Raw genomic sequence first — 22,833 nt, forward strand, 5'->3', positions numbered from 1 at the left:
TTAATAAACAAAAACATGAAAAAAGGTGAGATAGGTTGCTGATTACCAAACTAGTTATGTGTTTTTGTACCACATCACAGCACACATTTTCTAATTTGCTTATGAAGGTATTCAAAATGACAATTTCCAGACTACTCTTATTTAACTGATCTGCACCAACTTTGGCTTAGGCATTTTTACTTTAGGACAGATACTATTATCACCTTTAAAAAGCAACCTCTTTGCCCAGCTGCTGTGGCTCAGTGGTTGAGTGTCAACCTATGAACCAGGAGGTCACGGTTCCATTCCAGGTCAGGGTACATGCTCAGGTTACAAGCTCAATCCCCAGTGTGGGGTATGCAAGAAGCAGCCGATCAATAATTCTCTCTTGAGGGAGAAGGACATGAGAAGATGGCAGATGACCCCAGTGCTGTGGATAGGAATGTGGAGATCTGGAAGATCAAGAAGCTGATTAAGAGCTTGGAGGCAGCCTGCAGGGAGAGTGGAAGAAGGAAAGACAGAGAGAAACATCGATGTGAGAGAAACACATCGATTGGTTGCCTCCTACACAAGCCCCGACCAGGGCCCAGGCCAGGGAGGAGCCTGCAACCAAGCAATGGCACAAGCATGGTATCATTGATCATTCCTCCCAAAGACCAGATTTCACGAGTAGCAAAAATGTTAGCAGATGAGTTTGGAACTGCGTCTAACATTAAGTCACAAGTAAACAGCCTTTCAGTCCTGGGAGCCATTACATCTGTACAACAAAGATTCAAACTTTATAACCAAGTATCTCCAAATGGCCTGGTTGTGTACTGTGGTACAATTGTAACACAAGAAGGAAAAGAAAGTCAGCATTGACTTTGAACCTTTCAAACCAATTAAATAAAACATCATTGTATCTGTCTGACAACAAATTCCATACAGAGGCTCTTACAGCACTACTTTCAGATGACAGCAAATTTGGCTTCATTGTAATGGATGGTAGTGGCGCACTTTTTGGCACACTCCAAGGAAACACGAGAGAAGTCCTGCACAAATGCACTGTGGATCTCCCAAAGAAACGTGGTAGAGGTCAGTCAGCCTTGCGTTTTGCCCATTTAAAGAATGGAAAAGCGACATAACTATGTTTGGAAAGTAGCTGAGACTGCTGAGCAGCTGTTTATTTCTGGGGACAACGTGAATGTGGCTGGTCTCGTTTTAGCTGGATCTGCTGACTTTAAAACTGAATTAAGTCAATCTCATATGTTTGATCAGAATTTGCAATGGAAAGTTTTAAAATTAGTTGATATATCCTATGGTGGTGAAAATGGATGCAACCAAGCTATTGAGTTATCTACTGAAGTCCTCTCCAACGTGAAATTCATTCAAAAGAAGAAAGTCATAGGATGATACTTTGATGAAATCAGCCAGGATACAGGCAAGTACTGTTTTGGAGTTGAAGATACACTAAAGGCTGTAGAAATTCTAATAGTCTACGAAAATCTGGATATAATGAGATACATCCTTCATTGCCAAGGCACAGAAGAGGAGAAAATTCTCTATATAACTCCAGAACAAGAGAAGGATAAATCTCATTTCACAGACAAAGAGAGAACAAGAACATGAACTAATTGAGAGCATGCCCTTGCTGGAGTGGTCTGCTAATAAACTTGAAAAATTTGGAGCTACATTGGAAGTTGTCACAGTTAAGTCACAAGGAGGATCCCAATTTGTGAAAGGAATTGGAGGTATCTTGCGGTACCGAGTAGATTTCCAGGGAATTGAATACCAAGGAAAAGACAACTTTTTTGACCTTGATGACCACTAGGTAGTCAACATGGGTCCAGCAAAATGTGCCTCATCCTCCAGCATCCAACCCAAGGAGCATACCCGTGGTGGAATCCAAACAGATCCCTGCCTTACAATTGGAACATTTCCAGAACTTAATCCATGAGCATTGGATACTGAAAAGAAAACGGAAACAAAACCAGATCCAACCCTACACTTTGGTTTGTCATGGTGTCAGCGCAGCAGCAGCCTACAACTAAGTTCCTAAATGCCACTTTGGACTAATTTAAACAAGAATCCCAGTTTTTACTTTTACTCAATGGTGAAATTGGTTGCTCTTTTATTTTATGAAAAAAAATGATTTTTTAACCTTCATACATAGAAGCAAAAATACTTTAACTGCTGTAAACCTTCAAAAGTTAATAGAAATAAGATCATACTGAATTGTTTCTTATTTTGATTGGAAAAAATTAAATTGCTGCATTTCGCAGTGACCCATTTACATGGCATTCTCAGCTTAGACTGCATAAGAAGAAATATGTGTTGAAATGTTGGGGAAAAAGTAATCCTCTCTCATCATTGATGATTCTATATCTCTCTCCCGTCCTCTCTGAAATAAATAAAAAATATATATTTTTAAAAAGCAACCTCTGTAATTGTACCCATTACTAAAATACCTGTAGAATGTATTGCAATAACAATTAAACCAGCTAGTGGGAGAAAGGAAGAAAATTAAATAGCTATTCCAGAATCTCTCTTCTTCCCTGTGTTGCCAGCCTCTTATTGCTCAGGAGATAATTCTTATTAAAAACCTGAGCTTAGTAGCCTTATTAGGTAATGCAAAATCAACTCATACGGGGCAAAATGGGAAGGATGTCTCCTCTGTGTTTATAATTTAATATCTTCCTGAAACAAACCAGCAGATGACACTCATGTTTCTGATGCAATGCTCTTTAAAAATGTTCTTCAAAAATCTGTAAGTTGATTTTTGTTATTACTACCAATGCATAGACTGACTAGAGTAAGTGATCTTTTCCTACACAAAAGCCCCAAATTCCCATGTAATCTGTGACCCCAGGTTTGTTGCCTGAAAAAAGCAGTGTGTTGGTTATAAGATGGGCTTATATATTTTTTCCCCTGCAGGTGCTTCCCTTTTGGGTTACAGTATAGTTAGAATGGAGTCCACAGGTATATTCACGACAGTGGAAAAAACCTGTTCACCTAATGTTCCAGATCCAGACCAGATAAAGCCATTTTCAAAAATTTCACATCTGTTACCTCAGTTTGATTTTTTAAAATTTGAAATGCAATTTCGCCTCTGGCTTCTGGGTAGTCACATTAAGTTAATCACTCCAACAGTAAGAAAGAATAAGGCAGAAAACAAAGAATTAAGCATAGTGCCCCTGGCCATTCCTGAGGGAATCATGTGGCCACAGCCTCCTTCCTTCAGAAAGGGAAATCCTTTGCTACAGAGAATGGGTTTTAAAAAAGAAAAGTCTTGCAGTTTTATGCATAGAGAGATGAAGTGTCAAATCTCTATATATAAAAGCCTAAGTGACCAGTCAACCAGTCACTATGATGACGCACCGACCACAAGGGGGCAGGTGCTCAACACAGGAGCTGCCCCCTGGTGGTCACTGCACTCCCACAGCCAACCTCCTGCGGTCCCTCCCTCTGGCCCCAATTGCCAGCCAGGCCAAGGGATCCCACCTGTGCATGAATTCGTGCACTGGGCCTCTAGTAGATATATAAAAACAGTCTCAAAGAAGAAAGTTTCCCTCTGGTCAGTGGAGTGAGCTAGAAGTGAGGAGGGGGAAGCGAGCACAGGAAAGATTCCATCCTTTCCGGACAAAATGTGTGTCTATTTTCGAGTGTTTCAAACTTTTTTATCTTCCAGAATTTTAATAAATCACTAAAATTGCTTAAATGGTTATAATAGAACCAACAAAAAAAATCCTTAATAGTTTTAAGAGCATGATTCTTTTCACAGCATGTATCTTTGAATAATTTTATAGAGATGGAGAAAATGACAGCTTGCTTTTAACTACTTTTTCTGCTTTCTTATCTAGAAACATAAAATCCATGCACTTTGTGCAGTTACTTCACATACATGTTACTAATATATCTACTTAATAGCTAATTCTAGTGTCACCCCAATAGATTGTGTATGCAAAATAGTTTCAATTTTACTATTGTTTCCCAATGGCCACATCCTAAAGCATAATTCACTGACCAATGTACATAAACCAGTATATACAAGTACACTGTACAGAATTGTTAAGGCAAGGAAAAAAATCTCCTTTTACATACTCAGAGATTCACAATATAGGATATGTCAGACTAGAGCAGATTAGATGACAAACAGAACAGCCAGGGAGGGTGATTCTGAAATATGTCTGTTAAGTAAAATCCCAGGTCAAAGGGCTTGAGACTTTGGGAAATATTTATGCTTTTCTGTAGCATACTACATAAGTATGTAAAAAATACTTATGTTCTTCTGTGGGAGGCTGGTAAGAGGATTCTAGTCAGGAAAGAGACCCGCTTCAACCATCTGCAGTGAGTGACTTGTGACCGGACTCGCTTCATGGCTAGATGTAATATATACATTTTCAATTGCTAAGGGTTTGAAAAATGTCTTTACCTAGAGTCTAGTTGTCTTCTATCTAGTTGATTAATGTGGCATATTAAAGAAACATAAAAGTGCAAACTCAGGTATGAAGTATTCCTTCCTCTTTTCTCCAACATTGCTAAACACATTTAAGCAGTTCCACAAGATTTAATAGTCCATGTAGAAAATTCCATTGTAGGTAAGAATAACTCCATTCAGACAATTCGATGATGATTAGATGGTCTGCTAATAGTGGATTACATTTCACAAAGTATTTTCAGAAACATTAACTCACATAATGCTTATTGCAATCCTGTGAACATTAAATGGGCACTAATATTATAATACTCATTTTATAGGAGTAAACTGAGCATTCAAAAGACTAATTAACCCCAGCTCACATAGGTAGCTAGAATTGGGATGTGAACACAGTATCAAGCAACGATGAAAAGACTTACTTTGAAGTCAAATATAAGGGGACTTCAAATATTGGCTTTGACTTGAGACTATAAACTGTGCCTCAGTTTCCCCTTGCACAAAAAGGGGAAAATCTTAGGATACCTCACAGTGCTGTTGAAAGGACTAAATAAGAATGTTTGAAAACACGCAGCACAGTGGATCACATAAAGAGCATTGAAATGGGAGACAATGTTATTTTGACCATATGGCTGGGGAATGGCCCAGTTGCGGGAGATGAGCTACCTGCATCAGACCTGTGGGTCCTCAGTTCTGCTAGCCATCCCTCTTTCAAACTGGGAATACTGACATTAAAAGTACTACACAGCCCAGGCTGGTGTAGCTCAGTTGGTTGGAGCATCATCCTGTGTACGGAAGGGTTGGGGGTTAGATCCCATTCAGTGCACACACACATTGTGGGTTTGATCTCTGGTTGGGGCAGAAGGCAACCAATTGATGTTTCTCTCTCACATCTATGTTTCTCTTTCTCCCTCACCCTTCCTCTCTCTTTAAAATTATTTTTAAAAAAACACATATCCTCTCTGATTGGCATGGCTCAGTGGTTGAGCCTCGACCTAGGAACCAGGAGGTCACAGTCCGATTCCCTGTCAGGGCACATGCCCAGGTTGTGGGCTTGATCCCCAGTGGGGGACATGTAGGAGGCAGCCAATCAATGATTCTCTCTCATCATTGATGTTTCTATCTCTCTCTCCCTTCTTCTCTGAAATCAATAAAAAATATATTTAAAAAAAAAAAACACATATCCTTGGGTGATGATTAAAAAAAAAAAACTACAAAAAAATGGTACCATGCTTAAGGAAAGATTTAAATTAGAAAAAAAAAAAACTCATGGGGAATATATTGGGAAATAATAAGTCTTCACAATTCCTTTTCCAAGTTTACAATCATTTCTTAACACCATTAAAAATGACTGGTGAACTCTAACCGGTTTGGCTCAGTGGACAGAGCGTCGGCCTGCGGACTGAAGGGTCCCAGTTCGATTCGTAGCAGGCACATCTCCAGTAAGGAGTGTGCAGGAGGCAGCTGATCGATGTTTCTCTCTCATCAATGTTTCTAACTCTCTATCCCTCTCTGTAATTAACCAAATAAAAGGCATAGATGGATTGTTTTATATTTCCACTGCTGGTTCTTCAAGTCATTTATTCAAGAGTTACTCAAGGGCTTCTGTGTGCGGAATATTTTACCATCTGATCTATGTTTTAATTTATTTATGGCACGTACACACCCAAAATCATGTTTCTGGGCAAAAATGGTCAATGACAGCCCTACTAAAATGTTGAACAGAATCAAAACTCTCTGCACTTTTCTCGTATTTTAAGTGTGCAAATTTTCTGTGGATTCGGACTCTCATCACCACAAAGAAAAACAAGTGAAAACAGCTACTGTAACCATTTCTCCCACCTTATGTCCATGAAGCATAAAACCATCACCAGTGAATATAGTCGAATCTCAAAATGAATAAAAAGGCAATCCTGGGTTGTAAAAAGGAGAATTAAAATATGCTGTGTACTGTTTCTATAGACAATGTTCAACGTTTTCTGAACATGTCTGAATATACCAGTTAGATTCTATTTTTTTTTTCAAGATAATGGCCAATTTCTGAGAAACTGATAAGTACCTAAAACTCACAAATAGCTTTCCAAAATATTAGGAACTCAGCACAGAAGCTTGCCATAAAAATAGGGCCCTTACATAAATAAGTTCTCGCTTCTAAGTAGATTTTAATTGTTCACTTCAATCTTTTAGACTTTTCTTCAGCTTTATCTGATTTATCAATGAACAGTCATTTGAAAAAGTAAAACTAAGAGTGGAGGAAACTTCTTTGACATCCTTGGGGCCTCAGGAGACCACACAGCACCGTTCTATTGAGATAACTCTAAATAATTTTCACATGAATGGCTAAAGTGCAGAAATGTATAATTTATTAGGATTTAATAAATCACAGAGAGAGAAGTGCTTTAGTCATTGGCAGAAAATTTTTCAAAAAATATAAAATTATGATTCTAAGAAATTAGGTTCTATGTGTAAAATTTTCCCCCATCTTTAGTATTTCAAAGGAAAAACATGTTGATAATGCTTTAAGAACGGCACACATTATTTTTAGCATTTGATGACAGCAAAATATTTTTCAATGACACATCCCAAATTTTAGGGGTAAACATCTTTCTAAAGCATGTACTGTAACCAGGAGAATGTTATAATCATTTTGTCTCAGCAATTTTCCTGACACACTTGCCATATTGGAAATATTCCCAATGGCTACTAAATTTTGTCAAGAGTAAAAGTCTTTCTCTGTTGTATTATTAGAACATGCCTATTTTCCCATGGGTTGTCAAAGAATAAAAAGCCCCCTTTCTCCCAAGGGTGCTTACATCTTTTTTTTTTTTTGAGATGACAATTACTACCATACCATTAGGAGTCAATAAACATTTTATAGTTACCAAAATAGCTAAAATTAGAAACCCATAAGGATTTAGAATGGCGTTGCTAAACTAAGAAACCTGAACATGTAAAAGTCAGATAATTCTATAAACAATAAAACATGAACACCAGTTTTATTCATTGAGAATATATTATTTTTTGAAAAAAATCTATGGCATAAACATAACTATAAATGAACACTGCTATTCTCAGCACTTTCTGCCTAGAAAATTCAGTATACTATATGAAAACATCATTAAATAAAAGCATGTAACTTATTTATGTGCAACATGATTTTTTTAATGCCAAGGTTAAAAGGAAGAAGGCACCAGCAATATTAAAAAACACAAAGAAACAAGGTAGAAATATTGCAAGATTATCATAATTCAGTTTGCCAGAGAAAATATTTAAGATAAAATTGAAAATAAAATAAACATAGCTTATGATATAGCCAGATCATTGTGAAATGTATCAAATTGGCTGGCTGTACATTACGGAGGTCACAGAAAATTACTTTAAAATGTTTCCCCACAAATTAGCATATATAAACACTGTTCGCTATGGTTTCCAATATGCTACCTAAAAACAGTGTTGCTCCCTACGGGAGCCTGGTTTCAATCCAAGGCAGATGAAATAGATGGAGCCAGAAAGGCAGTGTTTTGACAGACACTAATAAAAAAGACCAGTGACATTCTATGGACTTGTAATATTCCATTTTATTAAAAGGAGCAGAGCACAGAGGTTAAAAGCTGAGCTCTGGAGTCAGATCTGTGTTCAAATTCTAGTCCCACCACTCTAGGCTGTGTGATCTCTGGAAACCACTTAATCTCCCCAAAACTCAGTTCCAAGCTGAACAACCGAGTTGCACTTCATCAAAGGGCTATGCAAACAGAGGATTCAGACAAACTACAGAGCCATTCCTGGAACACCTTCTGCATTAAATACATGCCAGTTATTTTTTTTTTAAGTGAACAGTTTAAAATTATCAATTTAGTTGAAAATATATTTTCTTAATGAATAACTTAAAATAACCAGTTTAGTGGAAAATATTTACTTGGTACCATGGTAATACAAGGAAGTCAGGTTTTATTACTTAAAGAATCCCAAAGGAATGAATATGGACAGAGGATAGACATTCTAAAATGTACAAATAACTTACATTTCCATTATTAGGGCTGATTTCATTGCTTTGCAGACTTAATGGTTTTCCTCCTGTGGCTTTCTGAAAATATGTCAACATTCTCATCAACATGTTCCTAATCTTTTTCTTTATATTTTAGAAACTGGAAAAGCACAGGCATGTAAAGATACAAGTAACACACTTGCCCAAGATTAAGAAAAGTGGCAAGGATTAGGTAATTATTTTTTATTTCCTATTTCTTATAACTTATAGGAAAATGTGTTTGAAAAGCATGAAATTCAATGGCACAAGGTTGAAATGTGTACAATTTTCTCAGAGATAGACATCAAACTTGGTTTAGTTTTGATGGCTGATAGCTAAGGTGACTCTAAATGCAAAACTCAAAGCCAAATACTCTCACTGACTTGAATTTCATAAAAAGTAACACCAATACACTAGTATTCTACTTCCTCCCCAGAACAAATAATGACAAAAATATAAAACTGCAGGCAAGTTTAAAGTCACTCACAGTTGTCTATTTTAAAAATTAAAAACACCTTCACACTCAAGAGCATCAAGTAATCAATAAAGACACTGATATATATTTTTTCACCTTTAATTTTAGACTCTAGACTATTTTTCCAAGCAAAATACAAAACGTTAAATTACATCATTTTACACTCAAAATTGTATTGACGATGTTACAGCAAGGAAGAGAGTGATTTAAAAATCCAATTCAGCCCAGCCAGTGTGGTTCAGTGGTTGAGCATCAACCTATGAACCAGGAGGTCTCAATTCCTGGTTTGATTTGCTGGGTTGACTCCTGGTCAGGGCACATGCCTGGGTTTCGGGCTCAATCCCCAGTAGGGGGTATGCAGGAGGCAGCTAATCAGTGATTCTCTCATACTGATGTTTCTCTCTCTCTCCCTTCTTGGAAATCAATAAAAAAAATTTTTTTTGAATCCAATTTACCCTATATCTCAATAGGCCAGTGTTTTTCAAACTGCAATGTTGAAAGTCAAATAGTGGATCCTGCCAAAAATTAATAGAATAAATAATATCACGTGCATATTGAATAATAAGGGTGTTGTTTGGTAAACTTTTGTTTGGAGGAAGTGTGTATACTGTATCACAATGCATAATATTTTTACTGTAAGTTGCTGTGGGGAAAAAAAAGGATTCAGTCACTGCTCTAAGGCCAACTAAATTTTGTCTCCTAGAGCCCCCAAAGTGTGTATACTGTATCACAATGCAAAATATTTTTACTGTAAGTTGCTGTGGCTCTAAGGCCAACTAAATTTTGTCTCCTAGAGCCCCCTACAGGCTCAAAATGTTAAAAACTTGAATCCTACAGTAAATAAATCTCTTGTTGGAGGGTAGTTCAGAATCTAGAACTCAATAGTTTACTGGTATGCAGGAACAGGTGTTTACACAGATAAATAGGCAGCGTTTGGTCTAAGAATTCACCCTGAGGCCAAATCATCCTCCAGAAACCAGAATAATTGGGCAAAGTCTATATTAGCCCTTATTATCTAATTTAATTTAAAACTGGGAGAAATATATCAATATTTTACACTAAGAGCTCTCTGGGAGAACATGAGAAAAGATGGAATCACAAGAACTTTAGGAAACTGTTAACAAGACATTCACTTTTATATGGTTTTTACAAAGCAATACCAAGAATAGAAAAGGGCTAGGCAACTAAAAAGATTTATTTCCACACCTGGACTCCCTGACAAATAATTAAGAATAATTTTGAGCAAATACTAAACCAGTACCTCTATATAAAAAAATAACTATTATTTTAAATTACAAATGGACCACTATATCAAAATAATAGAACTCTATGAAGTGGTTAGAAAACTGAAGGGATGTAGGAAATACAGGCTTATTTTCATGGAAAACAAGCTAACAAGCTCTTGCTCCTCTTTCACAGAAAGATAATATAAATAAATAAAAAGAAAAGGTAACAGCCACATTTATCATGCTTAATGATCAACTCCACACACACACAAAAAAAAGGAGAAAAAAAATCTGTTTGCAGTAGCCTAAGAAAAGAGTAGACTCAAACTGCAATTATCTTGCAAACAGTCATCAAACACTATTCTGACCTTAATTTCACCTGTATCAAGTCACCTATCTCAGAATGCTGGGATGGTTTAGTTAACCTAAGGTTGATCAAAGAACCAGGTAAGAGACCCTGCAGAAAGGAGATCACTTGGCAATAAAATAAATTTAGCATAAATGAAGGTGATTCACAGCACATGCAATAGCAGTTAATAGCCTTGTATTTTCGAGTCAGTGCTCCTTGGCTCCTCAAACAGATCTGACACTAAAATGACACAAAATGTGCAGGTCTGCCCTTGTTTAAAGCAACCCTGACTCTATCATCTCAAACATTTCAAGTGTTGACATAAATGTTCATACCTTCTGTTTACTGTAACATAATTAGATACAGGCTAGATCATACACTGGGACTCATGATTCAAAATTTATCCTTGCTTTAGAATAATTTACATCAAAATCACTAAAAAAAAATCACATAAACCCAATAATTTGTTAATGAGAGGTCCATTTTAGTAAAATATTTGACTTAATATTAAACAGATGTAACTATTTTCAGAATTATGCTTATCCCCACTAAACTTCCCAGAACTAATGTTTATTATAAACATGGAGGGTGTCACCCAAAAATGTATACACTCACTATGAATAACTATTAAGGCAGTGTTAATTAAAATACATTTCATTTTCAAAATTGAGCTATCAGCTGTTAAAGTGTATATACATCTTGAGGGGACACCCTGTATAGATGAGGATAAATTCTCATCTATTCAAAACAAATGATCACACAGCTTATTTGCCATTTACCAAATTCATAAAATACAGATGAAATTTATTTGGAAAGACTGAAAATGAAATTTACTCCCATTCTTTAGTAATTTCCTGTATAGGCTGAGATTAAAAGAATGACTCTTCTTAGACAATGAATAATCATTTCAAGGGGAATTTTATAAGAAATTTTTCAAAGAAGAAATATGAGCCCAAGTAATATACTTTCCTTTCTCATCACCTCCCACCGAATCCTTAAGGTGTAAGATTACTTCTTGTTATTCTTTACTATTAGAAGTCACAATTAGAAGTCATCTCTTCAAGGTGTTTTTTCCCATCTTTCTATTCCACTTAAGAAAAATGTCCTTCCAGGTGGTCGGCATGGCTCAGTGACTGAGCATCGACCTAGGAACCAGGAGGTCATGGTTCAATTCCCAGTCAGGGCACATGCCAGGGCTGCGGGCCCGATCCCCAGTGTGGGGTGTGCAGACAGCAGCCAATCAATGATTCTCTCTCATCATTGATGTCTCTATCTCTCTCTCCCTCTTCCTTCCTCTCTGAAATCAATAAAAATATATTTTAGAAAAAAGAAGAAAAAAGAAAAAGGTCCTTCCTATGGTTGGCAGGCACACTGAATATCATCAAGGTAGCATTAAAATAATTGCTTTTATAAAATTGTTTGTGCTTTTTATCAGGGATACCAAGACCCATCATGAACAAAGAAATATGGCTATCAAAGCTAACTTACAAGTAATACTTTAATCCCCTTCTTTTTCATTTCCAAGACCATCCTGTTGAGGGAGTTATTCTACTGAGTATTTCATAGCCAGTGGCTTCAATACCCATTTTCATAGAGCAGCATTCTCTCATGTACATGAACCCAACAAAAAACACACATACATATCCACTACTCACTCACAGTCACACATAAGCAAGCATCAACACACATTTTCTTTCTTTCCAGAACAAGCCAGAATTACAGCTCTTTTGGTGATTGTTATAATTTTTGGAATGGTTCATAAGTTTTCCAAATTCTTTTAAATTCATAATACTTTTATCTTTTTTCTTTTCTTTTTTTTTTTGATTGTGAACCATTCCATATTGCATCTTTATTGCAAAAGTCAACATGCTTCTTAGAAATTCAGATTGTAATTGATAAAACAAACATTACATATATGAATTTAAATGTATAAACAGTTAGAAATTCAACAATATCTCCTATTATACTATTACACAAGTTCACAATTTTGTAAAAACTATAATACAGGCATACTATACATAAGAAGAACCACTATTCCTTTTCACATGATTTTTTTCTTTTTGAAATAATGATCCATCAGTAGGACCTTTGTTTCATCCTAACAAGACTGTTTTCCAATTTATCACCAATGCTTTCCCACATGAAGAAATGCAAAAAAATTCTGCATTCCCTGGGGTTACCTTTTTAAGCTTGGGCAGCAATCCACTAATGAACCAGGCTGACCTAGGTGGATTGGTCATCAGCTACTTAGAAACTTAGACGTCACATTAATTTAAAAGAATACAGCTTGCCTCAGATGGTATATGTCATATCTGTAACTGAAGATGCCAAGAAAACAAGTTATGATACTTACTTTTAAAAAGAAATTCTAATAGTTGGGGATTTGAGGATGGGGATAAAAAAATCCTAAAGGAAAAATATATATTCAACTATTTTATGCTAACATTAACTTAAAATTTTTAATATATTTAACTCATTATTTTGAATTCATTTTTGAGAGTCAAAAATGTTTTAGAATTCTTAGAACATTTAAAACGTATTTTAATCTTATATGAGATGTATTGAAAAAGCAGTTTTATATAAAGAATCTTACTGGGAAAGGTGTCTATTCTTCACTGTAACACTCTTCTCTTTCACCCTCCTCTCTCCCAATAACTAAAAAGGCAAACAAATCCTCAACTCTCTCTGTACAGAGTGTAATAAGATGTCAATTTTGAGGTTAAAAAAAAAACCATATGAAAAGGAATCTCATTCTGTTGAACTGTCAGTCTACTGAAAATTTTCTTACAGCTCCATTAATTTACTGTAATTTTCAGTTTCCAAATACAAAAATACAACAATTCTTATTGAAATCTATACGCTGGTAGTTTTAGTACACAAAAAAACCAAACAAATTATTTACAAAATTATACAGTTTAAGAAAAAACTTTGTACAAAAAATATATAAATCCTTTGTTCCCTCTATCAGGTTTAAACTGTCAGGACTCAAAATATTCACCACAATGAATCTTTCAAAATATATACCGACTGAGCCACAGACATCAAGAAAATTTCATTAGAGATGATGGAGGAAGGAGCAAGATTGCTTATTCTAGGTACCCCACTGTAACATTTTTACGTTTTTATAAGCTTATTTTAGTTTCAGTGTTATCAGAAATATTAATAACAACCTAGGAAGAGGGAGACCTTATTATTGCGAAGGGGAAGTTACAATGAACATAAAAATGACCCTGGTTTGACACATCATTCCAGGAAAATAAGTAGAAAAGAAGAGATAATCAGAACGTGGGATTTAACTTCTTGTAGCTAACTTAGAGTCCTGATGGTTTTAAGTTTCTTAGTGAATAGTTTCTATTTTAAGAAACAGTCTTTACTTCAAGAAACAAAATCCTTGATATAGTGATCACCAAGAACTTTCTGAAGCCAACAGGAAGTTTCAAATTTTCACACCACACGTACATAAAAACATAGATGTGTATACTCTTGAAAAAGTGACATCCTATGTACATTAATCATTTTATTTCCCCAGGGGTCAATACAGTGTAGTGTTACTCCTCTGTTTTTCCATCTAACATTCAGAACACAAGGACATACATTTACATATATATTTTACTTAACAGATACTCTACTCTATACAGTGTACAGTAAAAATGCACACAGTGAAAGAAACTGTCTACTGAAGGATGCATATGTCATGGATAGTAACAAGCTACAAAATTATCAAAAAATAAGGGCATCTGATCAAAGTCAAGTTATGACTCCCATTTATTACTAGCATACCCATTCCCCTACCCTACCCCACCCCTACCCTACCCCAACACCTCACCATCATGGTTTAAATTTAGGAAAAGAATTTCAGACACTTTTTAACCCTTTTGTGTAACTATTAACTAAATTGAAGCATTAAAAAAGAAAAAAAAGCTAGTGACTGACTTTCCCCATAAATCCTTCCATTATTCTCATCTAAACATTTATCAAGGTGCTTGCTGGTTTAAACTTTTTATTAAGGGTTGACTTTTGGTGACCCAAAAGAATCACTTATCTCAATAATGGGTAAGTCAGAAGTCAGGCCTAGTAATAAAAAGGCAGAAGAAAGAAAATGGGATTGAGAAAAGGGCAATGGGTGAAAACCTTTTATATTCTGAGAATGTTAAAAATAGAAAAACAAAACACAAACCAACTGAACCAATACTCACTAATTTCAAAGTAAAGGATCAGCAGCAACAGAAGTGCAGGAGAGCTAATATAATGACAGAAGGAAAATACCATAGAGCTAGCTTCCATTACCTTATAGCATTTAAGAACACAGAGTTTGTATGGTTTACACTAAAATAATACTTCTACACATAAGCCACCTCCCACCCCAAATTTAGATTTAATACAAATTGGGCTCCTCCTCAGTAAAAACAAATGAAAATAAATTTACTTTTCTTCCAAGACAACTCTTGAAAGCAGAAGGGTATTGCAATTACAAATGTCTCCTACTGTCTGACGACCCATCCATAATAGCTAAGAGTTAAGAGATTCCAGGCAATTTTGACATTTAAAGAAATTTTATCAGCAGATTATAATCCAAAATAAAATTTCTGAACACCCTGTCATTTACATCATAATCCAACACCAATAGCAACAAAACAGGTGGTGTGGAAATATAAGGCTCTAGAGATTATCCATGTCATCCTGTGGATCTTCACAACTGTGTAAAAGTCACTAGGCCTTTGGTGCTTTAATATCATGAACAGTTATGAGATGTGTTTAAATAGCAAACTTGCTGTCCTTAAATCTACTGTGTTGAAAAGAAAAATAAAAAAAATTTTTTTGGCTCATTGACGTCTTTAAATAACTTTAAAAGTTGTTCTTCTAAACAAATATTCCTAAAAATTATACAGCTCGTTTCAGATTTCATCTTCGCCATGAACGAGACTCATATTCATCTTCATCTTCGTCATCATCATCAGGCAAAAACAAATCTGAGGTTTCTGTTTCCTAAAGAAAGAGAGGGTAAAATCTGCTTAGTGGCACAAGAAAGTTAAATAAAATACTTTTTTACGACAAAGGGCAAACAGACTAAATATAAAGGCTGGATTTACAAATATTTTTCAGAGCAAAAAAACAAAAAACAATTTTTTTTTTACATGTACTGGGTGGGATAAAAGTAGGTTTACTGTTGTTCATATGGAAAGTAATACAATAATTAATAAATTAAAATACAGTAGGCTTTAATAAATTAAAATTAATAAAAGTAGGTTAAAGTAAACCTGTTTTGCTCCAATCTATGTATATAATCTTCTCCCTAACTTTTCTTAGTCTAAATAGGAAAAGATTTCCATTCTAAAATCATCAGAAAAATAAAGTAAATAATATATGAACATTTAGTAGGGAAAATAAAAATACCTATGAAATGTTATTGATAAAATTAATTTAATTTTATTCAGTTAACTTAAAAATTAGGCAGTAAATGACCATTCAAACTCCTAAACCTTTCCTTTAATATTAGAATATTTATGAGGGGAGAATATACTAACTTCCCATGACACTGACATTCAAAATCTTATATAAAAATATTAAAAGTTACACAAAGTAGAAGTATCTGTAAATATTCCCCAAAATATCAAGATTTTTCTTTTTTTTTTTTTTTAACAGAGGAACATGTTTCCACTTTGGTTATATAAAATTACCCATATGGTTAGAAGCCTCTTGACCATTAATAGTAGATATCTTTTAAACCAAAACTGTGATGAATCAGGAATAACTTGCAATGTTGGATGAGTGTCCATTTTAATAAACTAATTAGAAATATAGTAGTAAAAGAGCAGAATCAATTCTCTGATATTTTAAGAGGCTGATTATTTAGTACTTGCATTATTTAAGTCTTTGACTTTCCCAGCCTTCCCTCTTAATGTTTTACTTCCTTACACTGACATTTTAACCAACTATACATAGAAGGAAAGAAACTCCCATCTATTACTTATGGAACTTGAATAAAAGCTTAAACAATCAGCTAAAACTTAATTTATTCATATAATCCATGTCCTCATTTACCAGAATAAAAATATCTAGAGCCCAAACAAATGCCAATAAAAATGTCTCTCTACACCAGAAAATAATCCCCCAAAGCTTTTTATATTTATGTACCTTTTGATGCTTTAATAAATTTTAAGACTAGTCTTAGATAACTGCATTCATGCAATAATTCAATATTTATTTTTATATTATTTATTTTAATGTCAGAAAAAATGTAACTGAGAAACAATCTAATTCTTCTTTTTTTTTTCTTTTTCAACTCTTATTTTCAATCATTAAATTTACCTCCTCCTTGACTTCTTCTTCCTCGGTCTCTGTGGATACAGAAGGCACCTTGGCCTTGTGCCATGATATTTGTAGCCGACGGTCTTTAAATTTTGACCCTTGGTTTGCAGCCTAAAATAGATTTTAGAAAAACACAAAAGTGTGTACTCACATTTACTAATGATTCCTTCAAAGTGTGTGCTACTTAAAAAGTATAATGACTAGGAGAAAAATCTATTAAAGTGGATCTATGAACAATCTCCAATGAGAGCTAGAAAAAAATGAAACCTGTTTTAACTAGTAGACCATATGTTCTGGTTGCCCAGAATAGTCCATGATTAATTTTTTTGTCATGTAAATAAAATCTGTCTTGGCTGGGTGGTAAATTACTTAGAAAAGTCATCATAAGGACAAATAAATACTGTCTTAATACAATTATTGGCTTTTGGCTTTGATAATCTACATATTTAGACTGAAACCTTAAAAATGTAATTATTTAAAACACTGTCTATTCATCATATGGCATCTCTTATAGCCCCACCTATATTTGACAAAGCTATTCCCCCTTTCTGTTCTGAAATGTTATACAACTATAACTAGTACTCCCCAGCTCAACTACACATTCAACAAATGTTAAACACCTACTATCCTCACTCAAGGTAAACCTGCTACCAATTATTCCTTGGTACTACAGTATGAACATTTCCCCCACCCCTTCCCAGCACATATCAATAATAAGAGAGAGCAAAAGTTTAATTTTAAAGACAAAGCAACAGAAGCAAAAGAATAGGGACCCAAAGTTTCATTAAAGGAAAAGTTTAGTTATTCCTACAGTTTTCTTATGAACTGGGCTGTTGTAAAATACCCCCAATTCTTGGTTCAGTCCTGAAAAATGTGACAGAAGGAGTTCTTTTAAATTTGGGGTTTCACTCTAGGTTCTCTAAGAAAAATGTTGGTAAGCTTCAGGAAGCATCTGACAAATGTTTCCACAGAACACTCAGATAAGTGCATTGTAATAGTGTACACTAGGCCAGCCTCATCGCCAGTTAACTATTGTCTGCATAGATATTGGCCTGTGATCTAAGGAAATATCCCCATTATTTCTTATGGGATTGATTGTTTATAATCTGACACCAAACATTTGATCCATGAGACATAACTAAACTGATGTATCAAAAATGGCCCTATCCAAATACACATCTACCATCTTTTAAATATATTTTATTGATTTTTTACAGAGAGGAAGGGAGAAGGATAGAGAGTTAGAAACATCATGAGAGAGAAACATTGATCAGCAGCGTCCTGCACACCCCCTAACTGGGGATGTGCCCACAACCAAGGTACATACCCTTGACCGGAATCGAACCTGGGACCCTTCAGTCCGCAGGCCGATGCTCTATCCACTGAGCCAAACAGGTTAGGGCAACATCCACCATCTTTTAAAAATCAGGTAGTTGCTAAGAGAGTAGATATTAAAAATTCTCGTCCCAAAAAATATCTGTGAGCTGATGGATGTTAACTAAACATATCTTAGTAATTATTTCACAACTATACATATATTAAGTCATTAAAACTGAGAACAGCCCTAACTGGTTTGGCTCAGTGGATAGAGCATTGGCCTGTGGACTGAAAGGTCCCAGGGTCAATTTTGGGCAAGGGCATGTACCTTGGTTGCAGGCACATCCCCAGTAGGGGGTGTGCAGGAGGCAGCTGATGGATGCTTCTCTCTCATCAACATTTCTAACTCTCTATCCCTCTTCCTTCCTCTCTGTAAAAAAATCAATAAAATATATTTTTTAAAAAAACATTTAAAAAAAACTCTGAGGAACAGAATAGAGATCCCAGAAATAAAGCCACACCTTTATGGTCAATTAATATTTGACAAAGGAGGCAAGAGCATACAATGAGGTGAAGGTAGTCTATTCAATAAATGGTATTGCGAAAATTGGATACATGCAAAAAATGAAACTAGACCACCTTCTTACATTATACAGAAGAATAAACTCAAAATGGATTAAAGACTTCAATGTTAGGCTCAAAACCATAAAAATCCTAATAGAAAACACAGGCAGTAAATTCTCAGACATTTCTCGAGCAATATTTTTCCTGATATATCTCCTCGGACAGGGGCAACAAAAGAAAAACAAACATATGGGACTACATTAAACTAAAAAGTTTTTGCACAGCAAAGGTAACCATCAACAAAATTAAAAGACAACCCACTGCATGGGAGAACATATTTGCCAATGATACATCTGATAAGGTTTTAATATCAAAAATTTACAATGAACTTATACAACTCAACACCAAAAAAACAGACATCAAATTAAAAAATGGGCAAAGGACCTGAATACACACTTCTCCAAAGAGGACATACACACAGCCAATAGACATATGAAAAGATGTTCAATGTCACTAACCATCAGAGAAATGCACATTAAAACCACAATGAGATATCTCCTCACACCTGTCAGAATGGCTATTATCAATAAATCAACAAATAAGTGTTGGCAAAGATGTGAAGAAAAGGGAGCCCTCTTACACCGTTGGTGGGAATGCAGATTGGTGCAGCTACTGTGGAAAGCAGTATTGAGTTATCTCAAAAAATTAAAAATGGAACTGCCTTATGACCCAGAAATTCCATTTCTGGAAATATATTTGAAGAAACCTGAAACACCGATTCAAAAAAAAATATGTACCCCTATGTTCATTGCAGCGTTATTTACAATAGCCAAGATTTGGAAACAGTCTAAGTGTCTATCAGCAGATGAGTGGATAAAAGAGCTGTGGTATAATTTTCACAGTGGAATACTACTTGGCCATAAAAAAGAAGGAAACCTTACCTTTGTGACAGCATGGATGGACAAGGAGAGTACTATGCTAAGTGAAGTAACCCAATAACAGAAAAGTAAGTACCACATGATTTCACTCATATGTGGAATCTAATGAGCAAAATAAACTAACAAACAAAACAGAAACAAACTCATAAATACAGAGAACAGACTGACAGCTATCAGAGGGGAGGGGGATTGGAGGGCTGAGTGAAAATAGTGAAGGGATTAAGCAATAAATAAAAAATAAAAATAATAACCCCACCTCATGACACAGTCAACAGGATGGTGATTACCAGAGGGACAGAGGAGTGGGGGGGAGGGGGGGGACGGGGATTTAAGAGGATAAAGGGGGGAATAAATGGTGATGGAAGGAGACCTGACTTGGGTTAGTGACACACCATAGAATATACAGATGGTGTACTATAGAATTGTATACCTAAAATCTACATAATTTTATTAATCAATGTCACTCCAATAAATTCAATAAAAAATAAGTGAAAGTAACCTAAATACCTATCAATAGGAAAATGAAAAAATAAATTGTTGTGTATTTATACAACTGAAAATTATGCAGCAATAAAAATGGCAAACTAGTGTTACATGTAACAAAGAACATGCATGAATCTCCAAATATAATCTTAAACAAACAAAACAAAAAGGCAGTCAGAAAAGATCAGATACTGTGCCGTTTCATTCATATAGGCAGAATAATACTATCTATATATACAAAAGACTAAGCGACTGTCCAATCATCCAACTGGTAGCTATGACACACGATGACCACCAGGGGGCAGATGCTCAATGCACAGGCATGGAAACATGGAACAGACTAATGAATCTCAGAAGGAAGGGGAGAGGGGAGAGGGCAGGAAGAGATTACCCAAAGATCTTATATGCATACTTAGAGGCCTGGTGCACGGTGGGGTCCCTCGGCCTGGCCAGTGGGGATTGGGCTGAATCCATGCACTGGGCCTCTGATATTCCCCGAGGAGTCCCGGATTGCAAGAGGCGCAGGCCAGCCGAGGTCTCCACCAGTGCACAAATCCATGCACTGGGCCTCTAGTAACATTTATAAGTGTACGTTTAGCTAATAAAAAGCTCAGTTGATTATTATATGCAATAGTCATATAAAGTTCAGTGCAACCACTGAATTAGCAAATACTGTAGCATTGTTCCTAGGGGAAATAGAGGGTTAAGTTCCTATAAGACTCTGGTCAAAACATTTTCCTTAACTCATCAATACATAACCTTGTTTTATGTTTAAAGACACCATCTACACTAATAAAAGAGAAACATGGTAATTGGCGTACGACCGCTACCCTTTTCATTGGCTAATCAGTGAGTATATGCAAATTAACTGTCAGCCAAGATGGCGGCCGGCAGCCAGGCACTGAAGCGAGCACGAGGCTTGCTTGCTGCAGACTCCAACGTTCCCCGCCACACTTGCCGGCCTCTCATCTGCAACTCTAAGCAACTATATACTATGTTGCAAATAAGAAGGTAAACAAACCCCCAGAAACCAGCCGGACTGAAACCCAGCCAGACCGAAACAGACACCATATTTAATATATATTATTGACTCATTAGCCAAAAGCACTGTAATTCATGCCTGAACAAACATTATCTAACATGTATCTTTACCATAAGGCACTTCTCAGCCTTTTTGAACTTAGGAACACACAGAGAACTACCCTTACAGCCAGTTCAAACACTAATGAAAAGCACAAAAATGAGAAAATGGCGCACTAAATACATTGTGAAAAGAACTTGTATACAGTACAAGATCTGAAACAAGAGCACTGAGTAGGCCTTATGTGACCACAGCTGGGAAAATATGCATTGGTTGACTCATTTTTCACAGCTCAGCTCATGTCTGAAAATGACCACAAAAATACTTCAAGTATTGATTTTGAGGTTATAAATAAATTGCAATGGATAGGTGAATTTGCAAATAACGAATAATGAGAATCAACTGTATAAAGAAAGTTAAGGAGATGATTATGATGAAGTGAGAATAATGGTTACTTTTGTGAGGAGAAGTAAAGTTAGTGATGCAGGAGTGGGCTTCTGGGGTATTTATTGGGAGTGCTCAATATCTTCACCTGAGGGGCAAGTATATGGGACTTCACCTTCTGATAAAGCACTGAACTACACATTTTTAATTGGTATAGTCTGTTTCAATAAACATTTTAAATTGAGTATTATCTTTATAATTTTAAGAAAATACCAAATAGTTAAGATATTTATGTTTAAGAAGCAAGGTTTGGAATTCAGCCCTGATTTTATAACATGATTCCACTGTGTAATTTTTTTAAGTGAGAGCTTTATATCTGTACTAGAGGCCCAATGCATGAAATTTGTACAAGAGTAGGCCTTTCTTTCCCCGGCTGCCGGCACCAGCTTCCCTCTGGCACCCGGGACCTGGGCTTCCCTCCGGCCACCGGCAGGCACCCAGGACCTGGGCTTCTCTCTGGCTGCTGGCAGGCACCTGGGCTTCCCTCGCAGCCCCAGCTTTGTCCAGGTCGTCCGGAAGGATGTCCGGTCTAATTAGCATGTTATGCTTTTATTATTATAGATTCTTATATTCCTAATTTTTTCTACCTAAAAATATCCAAGAACAGCACCTACATTTTAAGAGTAGGCAGTGATTAAGAGAGAAATTATTTTTATTTTTTATTAACCATTTGCATGCATTAATTTTTAACTATTTGGGAGAAACCAAGATGGCGACATAGGTAAAGACTGGAAATTGCTGCCTCGCACAACCACTTCAAAAATACAACTAAAAGACAAAACGGACATCATCCAGAACCACAGGAAGGCTGGCCGAGTGGAAATTCTACAACTAGAAGGAAAGAGAAAAGCACACTGAGACTCAGAGGAGGTGTGGAAGTTAAGTGCAGAGGTACGGAGGCACACACGGAAAGGGCTGGCAACTGAGGACACGGCGGTCTTTTTCAATCGGGTGGGAGACACAAGCTCCCGACTGCTCTGAACGCCAGTTCCGGGGGAGTCTCTGGGGACCCAGACTCATACGGGGCGAAACTGGACTGTCTGGCAGCAGGCAGAACTCGGAACTCGAGGGCAGCTTTCTCTCAGAGGTGCTTGCAGCGATTACCGGGACACTGAGACGTGGGGTCTCTAAGGGTAGGACTGAGGAGCAGCCATAGCTGCTTGCTCCACCCTATTGATCCCCTGAGACCCCGCCCCACCCAAGCTGTGCACAGAGGCTTTTGCATATGAA

General features: G+C 36.1%; 1 protein-coding gene and 1 pseudogene across 6 annotated transcripts in view; one reads left to right on the forward strand and one right to left on the reverse strand.

Annotated features, from left to right (window-relative positions):
• Positions 1–354: 354 nt before the first annotated feature.
• LOC102242438 lies at positions 355–1,789 on the forward strand (annotated as a pseudogene).
• Positions 1,790–12,198: 10,409 nt separating this feature from the next.
• The window catches only part of RBM27 (RNA binding motif protein 27), a 75,128-nt gene continuing 64,493 nt past the window's right edge, over positions 12,199–22,833 (reverse strand). For 5 of the 6 annotated variants that reach the window (XM_014533152.1, XM_005885993.2, XM_014533151.1 and 2 more), the window contains 2 exons: positions 16,777–16,887; positions 12,199–15,453 (listed from right to left, as the gene is read on the reverse strand). In XM_014533152.1, the coding sequence (XP_014388638.1) occupies positions 15,370–15,453; positions 16,777–16,887 (195 nt within the window). In that variant the 3' untranslated portion in view covers positions 12,199–15,369. The remainder of the gene's footprint in view (positions 15,454–16,776; positions 16,888–22,833) is intronic. The other variant, XM_014533149.1, reaches the window with a different exon arrangement.

This window comes from Myotis brandtii, unplaced genomic scaffold, assembly GCF_000412655.1.
Source record: "Myotis brandtii unplaced genomic scaffold, ASM41265v1 scaffold95, whole genome shotgun sequence".
Classification (NCBI taxonomy): Eukaryota; Metazoa; Chordata; class Mammalia; order Chiroptera; family Vespertilionidae; genus Myotis; species Myotis brandtii.